This window comes from Podarcis erhardii (genome assembly GCF_964252035.2).
Source record: "Podarcis erhardii genome assembly, chromosome: Z".
Classification (NCBI taxonomy): Eukaryota; Metazoa; Chordata; class Lepidosauria; order Squamata; family Lacertidae; genus Podarcis; species Podarcis erhardii.
The window spans coordinates 19,007,463-19,024,587 of record NC_138504.1 but is presented as its reverse complement, the minus strand read 5'-3'; the positions used below and the strand labels follow the sequence as shown (position 1 = coordinate 19,024,587).

Genomic DNA, 17,125 nt, shown 5'->3' with positions numbered 1-17,125 from the left:
AAGATTCTTTGGGAGAAGTCACGTGCTTTAAATATATGCTGTGCATGCAACCCAGGTGCTGGACTTCAACCAGGGAAGACCAGATTCTAAATCTCCACTCTCTTTTTGAAAATGGAGAACCATCTCAATCGTGCAACTCAAATAAGCTGCTTGCTTTCATCCAACTGTACTGTTGTCGTCTCACCCGGCCCTACCTGGAGATGCCGGTAAGTGAACCTGGGAACTTCTCCATGCAAAGAAGACGCTCTGCCACTGAGCTGCAGTCCTTTCCCACTCTAAGCCTTTGTAGGAAGGTTACAAATCAAAACCCATTGATCAAACTTACCACTGAAGCACCTAGCTAAGGCTCAGTGACAATACATGCAATGAGAAGCCAGCCCTTAAGTCAGCAAAGTGTAAACAATGGGCTTGCGCAAAATTTGAAGTGGTTCTCTGGCCATGGACCAACCAGGTAGAACCCAGCGCTTTTTGTTTCGGGTGGGGACAAAAGAAGAATGGCTGCTGGCTCAGAGGAGGGCAATTCAATTGGAAAACTGGTGTGTGTGTGTGTGTGTGTGTGTGTGAGAGAGAGAGAGAGAGAGAGAGAGAGAGAGAGAGAGAGAGAGACTATGTTTCAGTGGTAACCATTGGAAGATGCAAGTCCACCCCCTGCCCACCCCCCACTGTGCCTTTGATCAATGCATTTCTGTGTGACACATGCCCCGAGGCTCACTTTGAATCACAGCAGCCGTTCCCTGGCTCAATTATATGTGCCCTCCCTCCCTGCAGCGCAGAGTGAGCAGCGCCGAGGCTCACGTACCTGGAAGAGTACACACACAGCCTGCGCTGCTCTCGCTGCCGACGTGTACTTTTAAATGAAGCCCTTCAGCAAAAGAGACTTGATGAAAACGGCATTCTTAGAGGTACACGTTTTCAAAGCAAGAGCAGTTCCCAACAGCTTCTGCTGCCCCTATGCAGGTGTTGCAAAGGGGACTTGGCTGGCAGGGCCGTTGGGAAGTAGCAGGTTCCTTGCTGATGGGCACAATAAACCAACAATCTATGCCTCGACTATAAGCCTGGGGACTCAGCTCTCCGAGTAAACGAAAGGGAGACAGGCCCACTCCTTCTTCCTCCCGGGCACCGTGCCCATGCTTATTCTAGTTTAGGCTCAGCACCAACAGCAGAGCCACTTACCAGGTGGAGGAGCCGACTGTCACCTCCCAGTAATGGCAGCCGCTGTCAATGAAAATGTTGCCTGCGGCACCATAGCATCCTGTCCCGCTGAACCTCTCGGGAGTGTGGCTTTTTTTCAGGGAGCTCTCGTCCTTCTCCATTTGGAGCCCATCGTTGGAGATCTTCAGCTTCTTGTGTGCCATTTTGGGGTCCAGTTTGAAGGGCTGGCCTACGAGGACCAGAAAGAGAACGAAGGTGACGCAGGGCAAAGAGAAACTGTAAAAAGGTACAGAGGCCCCCACCCCTCCCAGCAGCTTGCTTGTTTTGCTTATTTCCCACTTTCAGAGCCCAAAAGAGGAACCCAGAGCTGCTTACAACCATAGTAATAATTGTAATGATAAGTTTTGTTTTAATTGATTGTAAGCTACTCAGGGAGCCTTTTTGGCTGAAGAGTGGTGTACAAATATTCTAAACATACATGCATACATACATACATACATACATACATACAAAAAACAAAACCAATTTAAGAGAAGATAGCTTAGTAAAGGTTGAATAATCATAAACATGCTCTGGGGATAAGACAGTAGCATAAATAAATATGGGTAATGCAGTATTTCTGGAGGCTGGCTGAGAAGGCGTATGAGCCTCCTAAGACAACGAGTTCCAAAACTCCCAGGTTTGTTTGTTTGTTTCATTTCCAATCAGAACTATTGTCCCTGTTGGCTTGGCTTTAAGGAAGGGAATGCAAGTGCCCACTTTAGGACTATAGAAGGCTCCCTATAACCAGCCCTGGTCAACAATCTGGCTACAGCTCTTTGAGCCAGCTGAAGTTTCTGAGCACTTTTAAAAGGCGGCTCCACATGTTACAGTAGACCAAAAGGATGTAACTAAGGCATGCTGGGATACCTCAAGTCAGTAGAGCATGACACTCTTAATCTCAGGGTCATGGGTTCGAGTCTCACGTTGGGCAAAAGATTCTTGCATTGCAGCAGGTTGGACTAGATGACCCTCGTGGTCCCTTCCAACTCTACAATTCTATGTGTCAATGTGGCCAAATCAGGCATCTCAAGAAATGAGTGCAGCTGGCACACCAGCTTTAACTGTACAAGTGCATTCCCAGCCACCACAGAAACCTAGGCATCCGTGCTCAGGGCTGAGTCCTGGAGCAAGCCCAAATTGCAAGCCTGTGTCTTCAGGGGGAGGGCTACCCCATCCAGCCTAGGCTGAATCCCTATTCCCTGCTCTGCCTTCCAGCTGACCAAGAGCACCCATCCTGTTTGGATTAAGTTTACATTTGTTCTCACATTTCTAAGGATCCTGTCCACATCCTCAGGCTGTACAAATTGGAATGTATCATTAACACTGGACAAGCAGAGGCCAAAGTTACATCCACCAGACCTGTATCAACTATAGTGTCCAAGCCAGAAGAAGAAGAAGAAGAGTTTGGATTTGATATCTCGCCTTTCACTCCCCTTCAGGAGTCTCAAAGTGGCTAACATTCTCCTTTCCCTTCCTCCCCCACAACAAACACTCTGTGAGGTGAGTGGGGCTGAGAGACTTCAAAGAAGTGTGACTGACCCAAGGTCACCCAGCAGCTGCATGTGGAGGAGCAGAGATGCGAACCCGGTTCCCCAGATTACAAGACTACCGCTCTGATTTTGTCAGAGAAGTGCTGAGCAAATTGTTCACAGCAGGCCTTTGAGTGGTCTAAATTCTCCTTATGTGGGCCAGAGTGTAAAAGATCCCTGAGCACTGAAAACAGCTGTGCTGGACAGCTCCTCACTGATGCAATGGAGGCATAGAGAAAAAGGTTTATTCACAGTTCACACTGCTACAGAACAGGTCTTCAAAGATACTCCAGCCTGCATTCAGTTGGACTCATTCTGAGTTTTCCACCAACATCACTCTAGTTGCCGTCTCATGCAATTCATTGTCACTAGCTCCCCAGAGAACCAGGAGGCTGGTTTGGATCCACTTCATGAGAGGGGATGATCAGAAGCGATCATGTCCACCATCCTGGTCATTTCTCCATTCCAGAGATGCAACAGGGCTAATATATCTATCAAATCTTGCATGTGGTCTAAGCTTCATCCAGGTGGTCCACATGTGTCTGTTGATTTGTAGCTGAAGAAGGGAGATGGCACACGTCCATTGTATTAAACATTAATGTTGATTTTCAATTGTATTTCTATTGCTTCTTTTATTTCTTCCTGGAAGAAGTCTCTCCCCACCTGGAGATGCTGGGGACTGAACCTGGGACCTTCTGCATTGCAAAGCAGATGCTCTGCCACTGAGCTACAGCCTCCTCACATTTTTAAAGACAGATCTTTCTGCTCTGGGGTTGCTAACAGACAGCCAGGGAGATATTTGTGCAAGGGACAGAAATGGAGATGGAGACCCAGCAAAGCAGGGGAAAGTCGGATCTAAGTGAGTTCCTTAAGGGCTTTATTCTCTATTAACATTAATGGGAGTTATTCAGGCACATTGCAGGGAGAGCACAGCCCCCTTAAGTGCTGGTGTAATAGTCTTACAAAGCGGCAGAGACCATCAATGCATCATTTAGTCGTTCTCGCCCACATCCACAGTCACTCCCCACAACAGACGCTCTGTTATTACATCCTACAGGAAAGCACGCCTTCGCGGCTTCACAGTAATTTTTCCAGCACCGATGGAAGGTCTCGCCTTCAAGGGACTTTTCCTCACACGCAGGCTCAGGCTGCAGAAACCAATCAAAGGCAGAAAATGAGGGGCTTTTTTTGTAGATTCTGCCAGGCGACCGTGGCAAGACTCAGCCCTCAGCCATCAAAGTACACACTTTTCAAACCTGTGCAGAACACTGGGAGGGGGGAATACTCCATTGCTTAAGACAGTGGCCCCGTCTGCACTACACATTTAAAGCAGAATAATGCCACTTCAAACTGCCGTGGCTTCCTCCAAAGAATCCTGGGAACTGTAGTCTGCAAAGAGACTATGAAGAGTCCCTTCATGGAGTTAAAATTCTCAGTGTGGCTTAACCCCTCTTCCTCAGCCTCTCTGCTTCTAGGTTGTTCCTTTGCTGCATGCCTAGCATCCTTTCTACTTCCAAGTACCTGCTTCATCTCCAGCCACTGGGAGCTGAACCTCTTGAGCACTCAGATCCAGGCTCCTAACAGGTGAACCACATCACTTGCAGAACATTCCCTTACCGGTTCACTCATAAGAGCAGCTTGGCTGGATTAGGCCAAAGGCTCATCTAAGCCCAGCATCTTATTCTCACAGTGGTCAACCTATGGGAAGTCTACAAGTAGGATCCGAGATCAATACAGCTCTCCTCACTTGTCGAAACAAAATAAAAAAATTCCTTCCAGTAGCACCTTAGAGACCAACTAAGTTTGTTATTGGTATGAGCTTTGTGATTACCAAGCTTTGTGGTATGAGCCTTGTGATCACTTGTGATTACCAGCAACCAGCATTCAGAGACATACTGCCTACCACAGTGCAGGTAGAACGTAAGCATCATGGCTAGTAGACAGGTGACCATATTCTTCATGAATTTCTCTAGCCCTCTTTTTAAAGCCTTCCATTAAGAGACAGAATGCAACACGGGTTGGAACTTTGGTCAGCTCCAGTAAAAGAAATTCTCATGACAGCAGTGGGGAATCTCCAGCGCATGAGTCTAAACTATGCCCACCTGCCCCCTAAGGATGTAAGACAACATCATTTTCAGGTGTCCTGTATTCATGGCATGTGGCACAGTTTCCATGCCTCTGCAGTTCGTCCTCCATAAAAATCCACTTTATTCATCTTGTTGCCTGCTGTGGCAAAGTTACCTAACCTATGCAACTTATTATAGAAATTCTGTTAAGTTACATTGCCATTACGTTATTCCACCACACTCATTTTAATGCAAAGGAAACACAATGCAAAATATATATATATATATATTGTATTGTTTGGAGGCAGAAGGCAGCAACCATAAATACCAACTCTTGTTTCCATCAGAATTCTATCTGCTCCACACCTGACGTTGGTTCATGGGGGTGGGGCTGTTGGGCAGATCTATTTCTCCACCCACTTCACAAGATTCATTGCAGCCACCATCTCCACTGCAATCACTTTGGGAAAGACTGTGCAACCTGAGGAAAGCACCACCAGACAGGCTGTTCTGAGGGGGAGGGCAGGGCTGCCGCCCATCTGCCGGTTTGGGCCATCTGCAGCTGCACATCTCAAGAGTTCCTCAGAACCTATCCTGGTTAATATGCCGCTGATGATAACAGGCAGGTCTCTAAGCCCAGCTGGCACTGCAACATGCCGGCTCCCCCTCGAGGGTGTTCTTGAGCTTTGTGGAGTTACTGACTTCAGTTGTAGCCAAGTTCTGCAAATTCTTGAACAATTATATGACAGGAGAGTGTACATGTGCATTTTCTGGAGGGGCAGAAACAGAATACTTCTATTGCTCAACAGAAGCAGATGTGCAGACAAAGCCCACCTGAGCATATTTCTGTTGGTTTTCTGTGGGGGTGGGGAGCTGTCAGACTCATCTACGGAGGGTGGGGGGCTTTTGAGCATTAAAGCTGTTGAATGTTTATTTTATGTGTTTTTTTCTTCCTGTTATCAATGGCTTTTACAGACTTTTGACATTGCAAGAGTGCTTGTGCTCACACTCTTCCCTGGAGTGCAGAGAAGACAATATTTTAGGAAAAGATGAAAAATACTAAACACATAAATGAATGCAAGCCACAAGTACAAAAACAGGAGATATGTGGCAGGATTGGATGACAGTGATTTATTTCAAGGAGGGGGAAACATATCTTCTAAATATGATGAAAACTAGGTATCCTACTCTCCCAATTACCAATGGCAAGAAAGATGTGGTGGTTCAGCAATAGTCACAAGGTGGCATGCAGAGAACAGTTCAAAGTGCCCTGCCAATTGCCCATGCATAATTCAAATCCTGCCTTCTGGGAAAAGCAAGCACTGGGAGTGCTTGAAAATAAGGCGCAGGCAAGCTTTGGGCGGGGTATGAATGGCTCAGTTGAGCAAATCTTGCTCCTTGAGTTCAGAATGGTCTCAGTGGAACAACTACTCTTTGCTTTCTATCCAGTTACCCCGACAAAAAATCAAATGCAAGCATCTGCAGCCCACCTAGGAACATCATCCCAAAGGAAAATGGCCAAGCTACCTATCACAAGATCCTGGCATCTGGCAAAGTACCCTTCTGGTTTGTGGAACTCTTTCTTGCAGATGTGTCCTGCAGGACCCCTTGGAACAACTTTAATTAAGAGGCCGGGTAACATTAATTAAGAGGCCACAATAGTGACTGTGCATCTCTCCATTCGAATGCCCTTCTACTCATCCCCTCGGGGGCTGGAAGATGCCAGTACAGTTTCAATGGCCAAGCAATCTTCCTGGCGTGACAGCGGGGTGGGGTGGGGGTGAGGAGCAGCGCTGTTTCTGCAACAAGACTCTTTATTTCAAATCAGCAATATAATCGCTAGGCTTGGAATTTCAGCAGCACGTTCTTGAAATCTCTTGCTCCTTATTTGACAAGCGTAGGAAGTCAAAAGCTGACAGATCCACAGCAAAGAATCTGAACCAAGCCTTTGATTGCGTGCTCAGTTAATCTAGCAAATGGAGTTTCTCTGTGCAGAGCACTTAGCTGCATCCTAATCTCTCAGCTGACTGGCAGAAAAGGCGGTTGGCCTAGCCACCCCACCTTACCCATATCCTTAATTCTCAGCAATTTATTGACGCATGTTTACTCCCCTCCGACGGAGGTGGTCTGTTAGCACTCAGCTTATCTGTCAAGCTAACAATTCAATCCTCTTTGGAGCCCACACAAAAATCCAAGTGATTAAAATCATAAAAAGAGAGTGAGGTCTATGGTTTGGTTTTTCATCAAAGCTGAGCCATTTGTCTCCAACATGCGGGGCAAGTTTTGTTTGGTATTTATATCCACGCAATGTGCCTTCTCAGGGAGTGATGGGAGTGGTAGGAAGCAATAAATCATTTTAAAACACCCAGTCAAGTACAGCAGGTAGGACAGGATTGAAACATCAAGCAAAACAGAGAGAGGCAGAGCTTCTGGAAAATTGGGGGGGGGGGGGTTCCCCACAGAAAATTCAGCTTCTGCTGGCCGTGCAAGGCTGTGCCAAATTATAAGACAGAGCATGGCGCACCAGAATTTCTTGTACAACCTTACACCTTCCATTGCTGCCTCTGTTCTCCCTACATGCATCACCTTCCTTCACACTACTGTCAAAAGTCTAGTGACTTGGATCCTCTTATAGAAATTCATAGAAGAAAAGCTTCCTGTCTCCTCTTCCCCAATGCAGCCAGCTGTGACACCCCAAATGCCTCTGTGGAAGAACTGGGGTTCCTATTGAGTAAAGTGAGATGGGGAATGGGGGAATTTCTGGAAAGGAAGGAGAAGAGGAAGGGCCAGAGCTCTGTGGTTGAGCTTTGCATGCAGAAGGTTCCAGCTTCAATTCCTGACATCTCCAGGTAGGACTTGGAATGTCAATACTGAACTAGGTGGGTCAATGGTCTAATCCAGTGTAAGGCAGCTTCCTACACCCCATGGGAAACGTCCCTCCCATGAACTTCCTTAATTTGAGGAAGTCAATGTCATAATAATGGCACAATTACTGCATCCATCTAGCTATGTGCAGAGACCCTTGAACTCAGCCTTGCCCAACTTGGATGTTTTCGACTACAACTCCTATTAGCCTAAGCCAGCACTGCCACTGAATGGTTCAGAGTCTGGAACCTAGAATGTTCCAACTGGAAATTTATGGAGAAGCAGCACTATTTTCACCATCCATTTACTCATGCCCAGTGTATTTCAGGCCCTTGGTTGTCACCATGTGTCTCTGTTCCCCTGGCCATTTCATCCCAACACTGCCTTCCCATCCCCTTTTGCAGCCAGCAGGGGTATCTTCGCCCTTGTCCCCACCTTGCTTTCGTCTACCATAAAAGAACTAGCAAGCCAGCAATTGGGGGCCACAACAATCCTGCCAACAGAAGGAGCCCAATGCAGCCTAAATCAAGACACTAAGTGAGCCCAGCATCCCTACACAGAGATCCATTGTTCATGGAGCCTCAGTAGCGGCCAAATATCCAGGGACCAGGGCATCTCTAGGAATGAGTTCTGAATAACTGGCCACTTTGTAGAAATTGCCGAGATGGACAGGGTTCCCCAAAGGTGACACACACTGCAGGGGGGTTCCTGGGCTAAGACTACAGCCCTGAGCAAAGCATACATCTGTAAAGGAGCTTTGAATGCAACCCATTCACACCATGACTTCCCCTCCTCATTTGCTGCTTGGAAGAAAGGCATGCCTGGAGACACGTACTGTTTGTCTTGAGCCTGGCGGGTTCGCTGTTCCGGCTGCCAGCCTGGTTTATCGCCTTGACGAGGAAGATATATCTCGTGCCACTCTGCAGCCCATGCACTGTGTAGTGATTCTGCTTGATGTTGGGGACGATCATCCAGCTGTCCATAGAATTGTAGAGGCCTGCAGGAGGGAGCACAGAGGATATCAGAAAAGGTCTGCAAAAGGCCCATTGAGAGTAGCATCCTGCCTCCCACAAGGGGCGACAAGGTGGCTCTTGGAAGCAAGCAAGCAAGCAAGCAAGCACCAGATGCTCCTCAGCGCTCATTCCCCAGCAACTGGAATTCCAAAGCATCCTCTCTCAGGATACAGAAGTTCCAATTAGCTAGAGAGGGACAGATCAACCAATTTCCGGACCATGTCAGTTTTGCAGGTGTTCAACCGTTAAGTTATTTCTAACCTGTTTCCCACCCATCCCCATCCTGCTTTTAAGCCTGCACAAAAGCGAGCATTTAAATGGCACACATTTTGCCCCAAAACGTGCATTTTGTACACATTTCTCCCTCAATGATACATTTAGCCTGCAAGATATGCATTTTGGAACACTTTGTTTTTGTTGTTTAAAAAACCTGATACCTGCATTGCAAAATGTGAAGAGTGCCTGCATTGTCAGTATGGGAAGTGTAGATTAAGGCTGGTTCACTTAAAAACATGGACCAAATTACATTATCACCAGCATCCCTACAGTTAGCTATCATGGCCACTGCCTGTTGCTGGAACCTACCCCCCCCCCAATAAATCTGTCTAATCCGGAGAGTGGGCTAACATCTGGTAACAGAGACAGAAAGCAATGGAGGAGGCAAGTGCAAGGCAGGCTGGGAGTGCGCATCTTTTCAGTTGATTTAATCTCTTGCCTGGCAGGTTCAGAGGAGCCTGCAGGAGGGAGAGCAAAAGAAGCAGCAGAGAGTGGCTCGTTTCATTATGCCATGGGAACTAAGCTCATTAAGGCCAAGCTGGCCCAGCCAAGAGGGCCCCTTGGTGGCCAAACGGGCTGGAGGTCACATCATTGGCAGCCTGTTGTCGTAACTCTTGCTTGAGAAGAAAACATGCAAGAGTTCTGGAGACGGATCAAAAAACATTCCAGGGAGGGCTGCTGTTTCCATGCCCTGCTTGGGAGGCTCCCAGAAACATCTGGCTGGCTACTTTTGGAAACAGGATGCTGGCCTGATCTAGCAGGACAGTGAAGCATCTATGAAAGTCGGCAGGGAGATAACAAAGCCAAGAAGAAGATAAGATGTGCAGGCTAAATGCAGGAAGTGGATTATCTGGCTCTGCCTACAACCTGAAGGGCCCTGGAAGAAGTGCAGCAATAGGAGATAACAGCTGTATTATTTTTAACTGCCTGGGTCAGCAGACCCAGCAATACTAATTTCTTCCTTCCCATTGTAACTCTGGATCATGTAACCCAGTGAGACCCAGAGGGTGATACAGCCATCAAGCAATGTATGCACCTAAAGGAATCCAAGATCTGGGTGAGTTCTTAGACACACACACACACAAAAAAAGGGGACATGCAAAAAACGTACAATATTTTAAACTGCAAAATGGAAATTTCATTACGATTGTTTGTTTGTTTGTTTGTTTGTTTGTTTGTTTGTTTGAAAAAAGCAACATCTGCATCAGTAGTATCTTAGTGTTAGGCAGCAAAAGATCCAGTAGTAGCTTAATACTGATTTCCCTGTCAAAGGTAGAAATACTAATGATGTAGGTATCTTGAAAAGAGTGTGATTCTTCAATTCTATTCCCATTTATCTAGGATTAAGTCCCACTGCACTCAATAGGGCTTAGTAGACATGATGCATAGGGTTGTACTGTATCTCCCTCTGTCCTCCTGGGCACAAATGGATGAGTGCAGCGTCCTATGTAGAAGTGATGCTGCTCATACTTTCTCAAAGCAAAGGGATATGGGATAGACACATGTTCGCTTTTCAGCCTGGGTGCAAAATTGTTTTTATCTAATTCCCAGAGCCTGTATCTAATTCCCAGAGGCATGGCTGCAGGAACTGTACATAAGTGAAGCACTTTATTCCTTAAGTTAAAGGTAAAGGTAAAGAGACCCCTGACCATTAAGTCCAGTCGCGGACGATTCTTGGGTTGCAGCGCTTATCTCACTCTATAGGCCGAGGGAGCCGGCGTACAGCTTCCGGGTCATGTGGTTAGCATGACTAAGCTGTTTCTGGCGAACCAGAGCAGCGCATGGAAACAGCATTTACCTTCCCGCCGGAGTGGTACCTATTTATCTACTTGCACTTTGACGTGCTTTCGAACTGCTAGGTGGGCAGGAGCTGGGACCGAACAATGGGAGCTCACCCCGGTACGGGGATTCAAACCGCCGACATTCCGATCGGCAAGCCCTAGGCTCTGTGGTTTACAGAGCGCCACCCACGCCCCATTCCTTAAATTAGGGTGGCATAAACACTCATGCAGGGTGTTTGAAAGGTTGCTGCAAATATAACCTGGGTTAATAATGAGAGGGTGTACAAGCTGGAAGAGTTCAGCCTTGGCAAGGAGACAAGCCTTAACCCAAAAGTAGGTAGTCCAAAGCTGTGTATTCAGATAACACAATGCTGGGCTCCAAAGCAGACTGGCAAACGCCCCACTGTAGTCGTGATCCAGAACTGCTATGTCCTATCTGGGAGGCAGCGCTTGTGTGGCAGAAAGGCCTGCATGGAAAAGTGCTGCTTTTGTCTAGCACAGCATTGCTCTGTGTAAAAGAAGAAAGTATTTCTAGAGAGACTTGATGTTTGCTAATGTGCGCCCACACCTAGGAACTGTAGTTTGTTAAGGATGTTGGGAACTGTAGCTCTGCAAGGCTTTAAACTACAGTTCCTAAGATGGTTTTGTTTTGTTTGTTTTTTTGAGGAGGGATATGCTTGAAATGTGATCTATATGTATGCTATGGGTATTAAAAGTTAATGGAGCTGCAACCCAATTATCGGAATGTTAACAGTTATATCAATTAAATTAGTTATCAATTAAATTGCACAAATTTGCATGCTAATAGAAACAATATTTCTGAAGTATTTTCTTTGTTTTCAGGTGGTGTGCATGTACGCCATGCATTGCCTTACAGGAGGCAGTTGCTTGTCTGGCAACAGCTGAGAGGTTGCCTCTAAAGATGGCACTAGCTACTTCCAGTTTTTATAAGCACTTGCTTAAAACATTTTTCTAAAGTCCCTGCTACTTGATTAAACAGGAACACCTTTTCAGCCATTCCAAAGGTTTTTTAAAAATTGATTAACCCAACTGGTAGGACACCGAAGTCCCTTGTTATATATTGGGTTTGAACTAGCTTTGCGGCTGGCTCTCTTGCAAAGATCAAGTAGTAAAACAAAATAAAGGGGCAGATGTCGAATTCTGTTAAGGGATCTGCTTTTTTTAGTCAATTAGACTAGCTAATTAACAAACTGATAATTGTACACACCAGTGTGCCTGGAGTAAGCTTAGTGGCTCACAAACGGGGTGGGGAGAGATTCATTGCCTTTCCTACAGTCCTGGCAGGGCAAGTCACAGCTTTAAGTGGAAACAAAGAACTTGGCTTGGCTTGTGCGTATATTTTCTGAAAATTCTCACCAAGCCCTGCTGAGGTCTTCTTGGGGTTCTGTTGCAATATGGCATGAGATTTCTCGGAGGGTGAAGCTGGGTTCCACAACAGTACCACCATTTTTTATTTTGCTCTAGGCTAGGAATTTGAAACCTGGGGGCTTCCAGATGCTGTTGACTACATTTCCCACCATCCCTGGCCATAGGATTGGCACACTAAGGGAGTTGCAATCCAATAACATCTGGAGGTTCACAGGTTCTCCATTCCTGCTCTACAAGGCTGTGGGCTCAAGAGACCCAACGGGAAATTTCACACAGGTAAGTGAGTGGCAGAGAAAGACGGAGTGCTCTGTTTCTTCCAGAGAGGCACAAGTTCCCCATCCCTACTCTAGGTCAGTCTTCCTCAACCTGGTGTCCTCCAGATGTTTTGGGCTACAACTCCCATAAACCCTGACACCATGTCCAAGGGTCAGTTACAGATCATTCTCTGTGCCAGGCTGAGAAAAGCTACAGTGGCCAGAACCCTTAAAAAAACCAACTACAATTCCCAGGATTCACCATGATGGTTAAAGGTATGAGAGTGCTTTCAATGGTGTGGATATGACCCGAGCTTCAGAACAGGATGGAAAATGGGTTTCCTGGCCTGACAAGGTAGAAGATGACTGTGGTCAAAATTTGGGGCTACAGAAGTAGAGCAAAGTCAGCCAATGAAACAGTCCTGTAAATGGAACTACTGGCCATACTTTTTGCATACCTGCCTTTCTGCCTCCCCAAATATAGGATACAGAGATCAAGACATGGAACCATAAGGTGCTAATTCCTTGCTCACAGGCTACACAGTATGTTAAGCGATGAGGCATTGGCAGTTGTCACTTGCAACCTCTTGTTAATCCCTTCCCTGCCAAACAAAGTTTCCGCAGGAGTAATTAGACAAGAGAGACGTTTTCTATAAGAATTGTGATGTGATTCGGGGAGAAAAAGTAAATCGATCCTAGTATTATTAGCTGACTGTAAGCGCACCTCTAAATGGGCTGTAATGCATGCTTGCTGGTACAACTCCCTGGACGGCTGGTCTCCAGAGACTAGGTTTCATTACATGGAGTGATTCACTGGACCACCCACCACTGTGTACATGCAACAATTAAATTGGGTTGTCAACCCTTCAAGAAGCAGAGTGAAGAGCAGAACTTCAGACTCTTTCCTCCTCTTCATCTTTTTTCCCCTGGCTGCCTGGATTTGTGCTCCCTGGAACCCTTATTGAAGCTTCTTCCAACCTCACACTTCCCCTCACTAACACACCCTCTCTGCTAAGGTTGCCTTGGGAGTGGCCAATCGTCAACGGAACAGAAGGTATGCAATCTTCCCACTGGTTGAAAGAGAGAAAGGACAAGGAAAGCATAGAAGAGGGTCTGTTCATTCCCACAAGTCCCAAGTACGATCTGTTCCCAAATATTGTAACCATTATTTCCTCGCACTAAATTGGTGTACTGCTCTACAATGTTATGTCTGCACCACAATGGCCACATGCACACCATACAGTTAAAGCACATTCCCACCTCCACCCCCAAAGGGAAGTGGTGCCGGGAATCGCGTGATTCTTTGGTGTATGCACAACGGATACCTAGTCAATGTTTCAGCCAGCCAGCCACACAAGCGTTCAGGAAAAGACGGTACAGACATTTCAAGAATGTGCCATTTCAGAATGCAGATAGGAATTCACATGTTCAAACACTTCTCCATGTTGAACCTCTCCTTGAATACAGGAATATAGCAGATTGGGGTGAGGCTTCAACCATGTGGTTTACTCTACCTAGGTATATTCTAAAGCAATATATTCTTTTGAGGACGACACTATATTAATTTCCTCCTGAACATCTGAACTGACTTTTTTTTAAAAAATAGTTTTTATTAAAGATTTTCTTGTATAACAAAGAAAGAAAAATACATATGGCGTCTTTTCACGTTATCTAAAGTGACTTTTAACTAGCAAATGAAAAGTTTGCTTGTTTGCTTAACGAAAAAGATTTTTAACTGATGAGAGACAGGCAAGGAAGGGGAGGGATAAAAGGGATATGCAATAATAGAGTTTGAAGCTGGCTGTTCTGTGGACATGTTTCATTACCGATAAACAACAACTGTCTTGGGAAATCAGTGTTCCTGCCCTAACTCCATCACATCCTGTTAACCTGCGGCCGCTACACTTCTCTGCCCAGCAGTTTAACTCCATTACTTTCTTGATGGGCTATCTTGGAGACAAACTATTACAGACCAGAAATAAAGCAAGCTACTCAGAGATTTGCCTTTACAATATTAAGTTTAAATTCTCACGAACAACACCATCTTCTTTCCACTCTGTAATCACAGTCATGCAATATTCTGGCCTTGCTAAGGGGCCGATTCACAATCAAATTGCTGTGCTGAGAGTCTTGAGTTGAGTGCAGAAGCCACTGAATGATGCCAGCTTCTCCAAGCGCCAACAGAACTGTGTTTACCACAGCACCACTCAAGTTTTCAGAAGCTCAGTGATGGTACAGAAGGCCCAGGTCAAATAGCAAGCCTCCGACAATCCCTTTTCCATGTGTCAAACTTTGCATGCACCCCCCTCAATCCACTTTCAACATGCTGATATTGTTGGGTGAATTTCCTCTGGTTTACACAGCACAGAATGTAGTTAGGAAAAAAAATATAGACAGCTTAATAAAGAATACCTCATGCATTTTTAGGTTTGCTTCAGATATTTGTTCTAGTCATGCGGTTGCTCTGCGGGCTTTGCTCAGAATTGATATCTGCTTGTATAAAGCAGGAGAGACATGGCTCAAAGCCAATTTTAACCATGGTAAGTAAAGATTCTCATAGGCAACCATGTTGAGCAGATAACCTTCAAGCAGATCCTGTCATTGGGACATTAAGGCTAAAGGTTTACTTGGTAGTCTTGCTAACACTCACCCTTATAGCCTGACCCAGGGCTTCCTCCGAGTTTATATACTCCAAACCTTTCAGTGTGTTCCCCCATCATCATCATCATCATCATCATTATCATCGCCACCACCAAAGGTTCACCCACACTTCCTTTTATGTTGCATTTCTAGGCGCAGGTCTGGGTTTCCCAGGTCCACATCTAAGTGAGGTATGGTTTCTTCTTGTTTTTTTGATCCCAGAACTTTCTCTGGGAAAACCTGTGTTTTACCACTGACTGAGAGCAAATGGAAATCAGGTTTTGAGTGGGTTGCTGTTGCTCCAATTCAGTGGCAAAACACAGCTTTTCTGCTCTAACTACTCAAACACAGGCCTGGAAAGCCTTTGCCTAGGAAGTGCAGAGCAAAGCTAAGTGTGGCTGAGCAGCAGGACTTGAACTACTTAGGGGTGGGGGAGAGAAAGACTTTTCTACTTAAGACCCCTCGGGACGTCCTTTTTATTGTGCATTCATGATTATTTGTTTTCATGGTTGCATTGGGTCAGTTATACATGAAGCCACGTTCGATACTGTTTGTTCCTGCAAAGGTTTTTGGGGTGCACATACAGTATTACTTCCAACTGCTGCATGCCACATAGCCTCCTGCTGAAATCCTGACACACTTCATTCCACAAATGTTGTGGGGTTTTGAGGGGGCGGGGTTATATCTGTTGTATTACAGTGCAAGAGCATCCTTCTAGATTACAATAATGTGGCAACACTGAGTAGTCACTTAAGAAAAAAATGTGGACATTCCAGTATAAATCCACCACTAATTTACTATTAGTCAATGGTACGTTGCAGAATATACCTACAGAAAAATCAGTCTGGAGGGGCCCTTAAAGAAAAGAGTCACACATATTCCATATACCCTTTCTCTCCTTAGGAATCCCTAGTCACTTACTGAATCTCTTACTGGACCTCTGTCATTTCAACAGCTGTTTGCTTCAGCAACAGCAGTCCTGACCTATCTCAGTTTTCTGAATTATAGCCTTGGTTGCTCTGGATCCAGAGGATTTGCAAAAGGTGTGAAAAGGTGAAAGTATAAAACACAGGAAAATACTGCAGGCCCATCTACAATGAGTTGAACTTCATGTCCAGGAAATAGATGCTAGCCAACAGCTACTTACTGATGAAGTTTGCCTGGCCAGTGAAGATGGTGTACTGGAGCTCATACGAGCTGACGCTGAACTCATCATCTGAGATCCAGTGGACAGTGATGGTGTCATGAGAGGCAGTGCAAAGCTCTTCACGAACCGATGGTGGGTTGGGTGCTGTGGGGGCAACAGTTGACATAAGAGGCAGAAAGTTAGCAGCTTCAGAGATGCCTTAAAGAAGTCATGTTAGCCACCAGAAAATATAGAAAGCACTAGAAATGGCGAAAAAAGGTTAGAAGTGATCCACTTAGATTAAGTATGTTATTTGAACAGCCCAGCACTGTTGAAATTGTAATCAATGAGTCAAAATTCAGGTGAGCAGTTTACTCTTGCAGACTGAGTTCACGGAAGACTTGTTCTGTCAGACTGCAACAGAAGCTAGTTTGGTATAGCACTGATTGGCTTGCAACCATTCCATAGCAAACCACCACCTCCCCGCTCTGCAACTCTTTTAACATAACTTTTCCTTTTTTAAAAAAATAAAATGATGGACAAACATTTAACAAAATACATGAAGGACTAAAATAAAATATAAGGGGTGTCCACAGGAAGTATATAGAGGTGGGGAGGAAAACAGAGGAGTAAACCATCATGATGGTGGGGGAAGAATGGGGCTGCCCTCTCAACAATTCTTCAGAAGGCTGCAGGTAGCTGGGAATTTTAAGTTCTCACAGGATGTCACTTTCATTCACAATGATAAAAAAGACTCATTTAAGCAATGCTGCTCTATGTAATTACATGCTCCTTTAATCAGTTAATTGACAGGCTCTTCAGCTTCTAAAGCTAGACATCTAATTTGCTTAAAGTTGTTTAACGGGCAGATTTCCAAACATATCATTTCCCCAAAGACCTTATCTTATGCCATTGTTACCTGTGATATGTAGGGATAACACAGGGCATTCAGACACCAGAGGAGAAAAATCCTAATGGCACCCTGTATGTCC

The 17,125-nt window shown here is 45.5% G+C and overlaps 1 protein-coding gene across 1 annotated transcript in view; it reads right to left on the bottom strand.

Annotated features, from left to right (window-relative positions):
- Positions 1-17,125, bottom strand: part of MID2 (midline 2) — a 198,628-nt gene that overhangs the window by 4,552 nt on the left and 176,951 nt on the right. The window contains exons 7-9 of the mRNA XM_081848037.1: positions 16,155-16,298; positions 8,490-8,651; positions 1,174-1,381 (exon numbers count right to left, since the gene is read on the bottom strand). Coding sequence (XP_081704163.1) covers positions 1,174-1,381; positions 8,490-8,651; positions 16,155-16,298 — 514 coding nt within the window. The remainder of the gene's footprint in view (positions 1-1,173; positions 1,382-8,489; positions 8,652-16,154; positions 16,299-17,125) is intronic.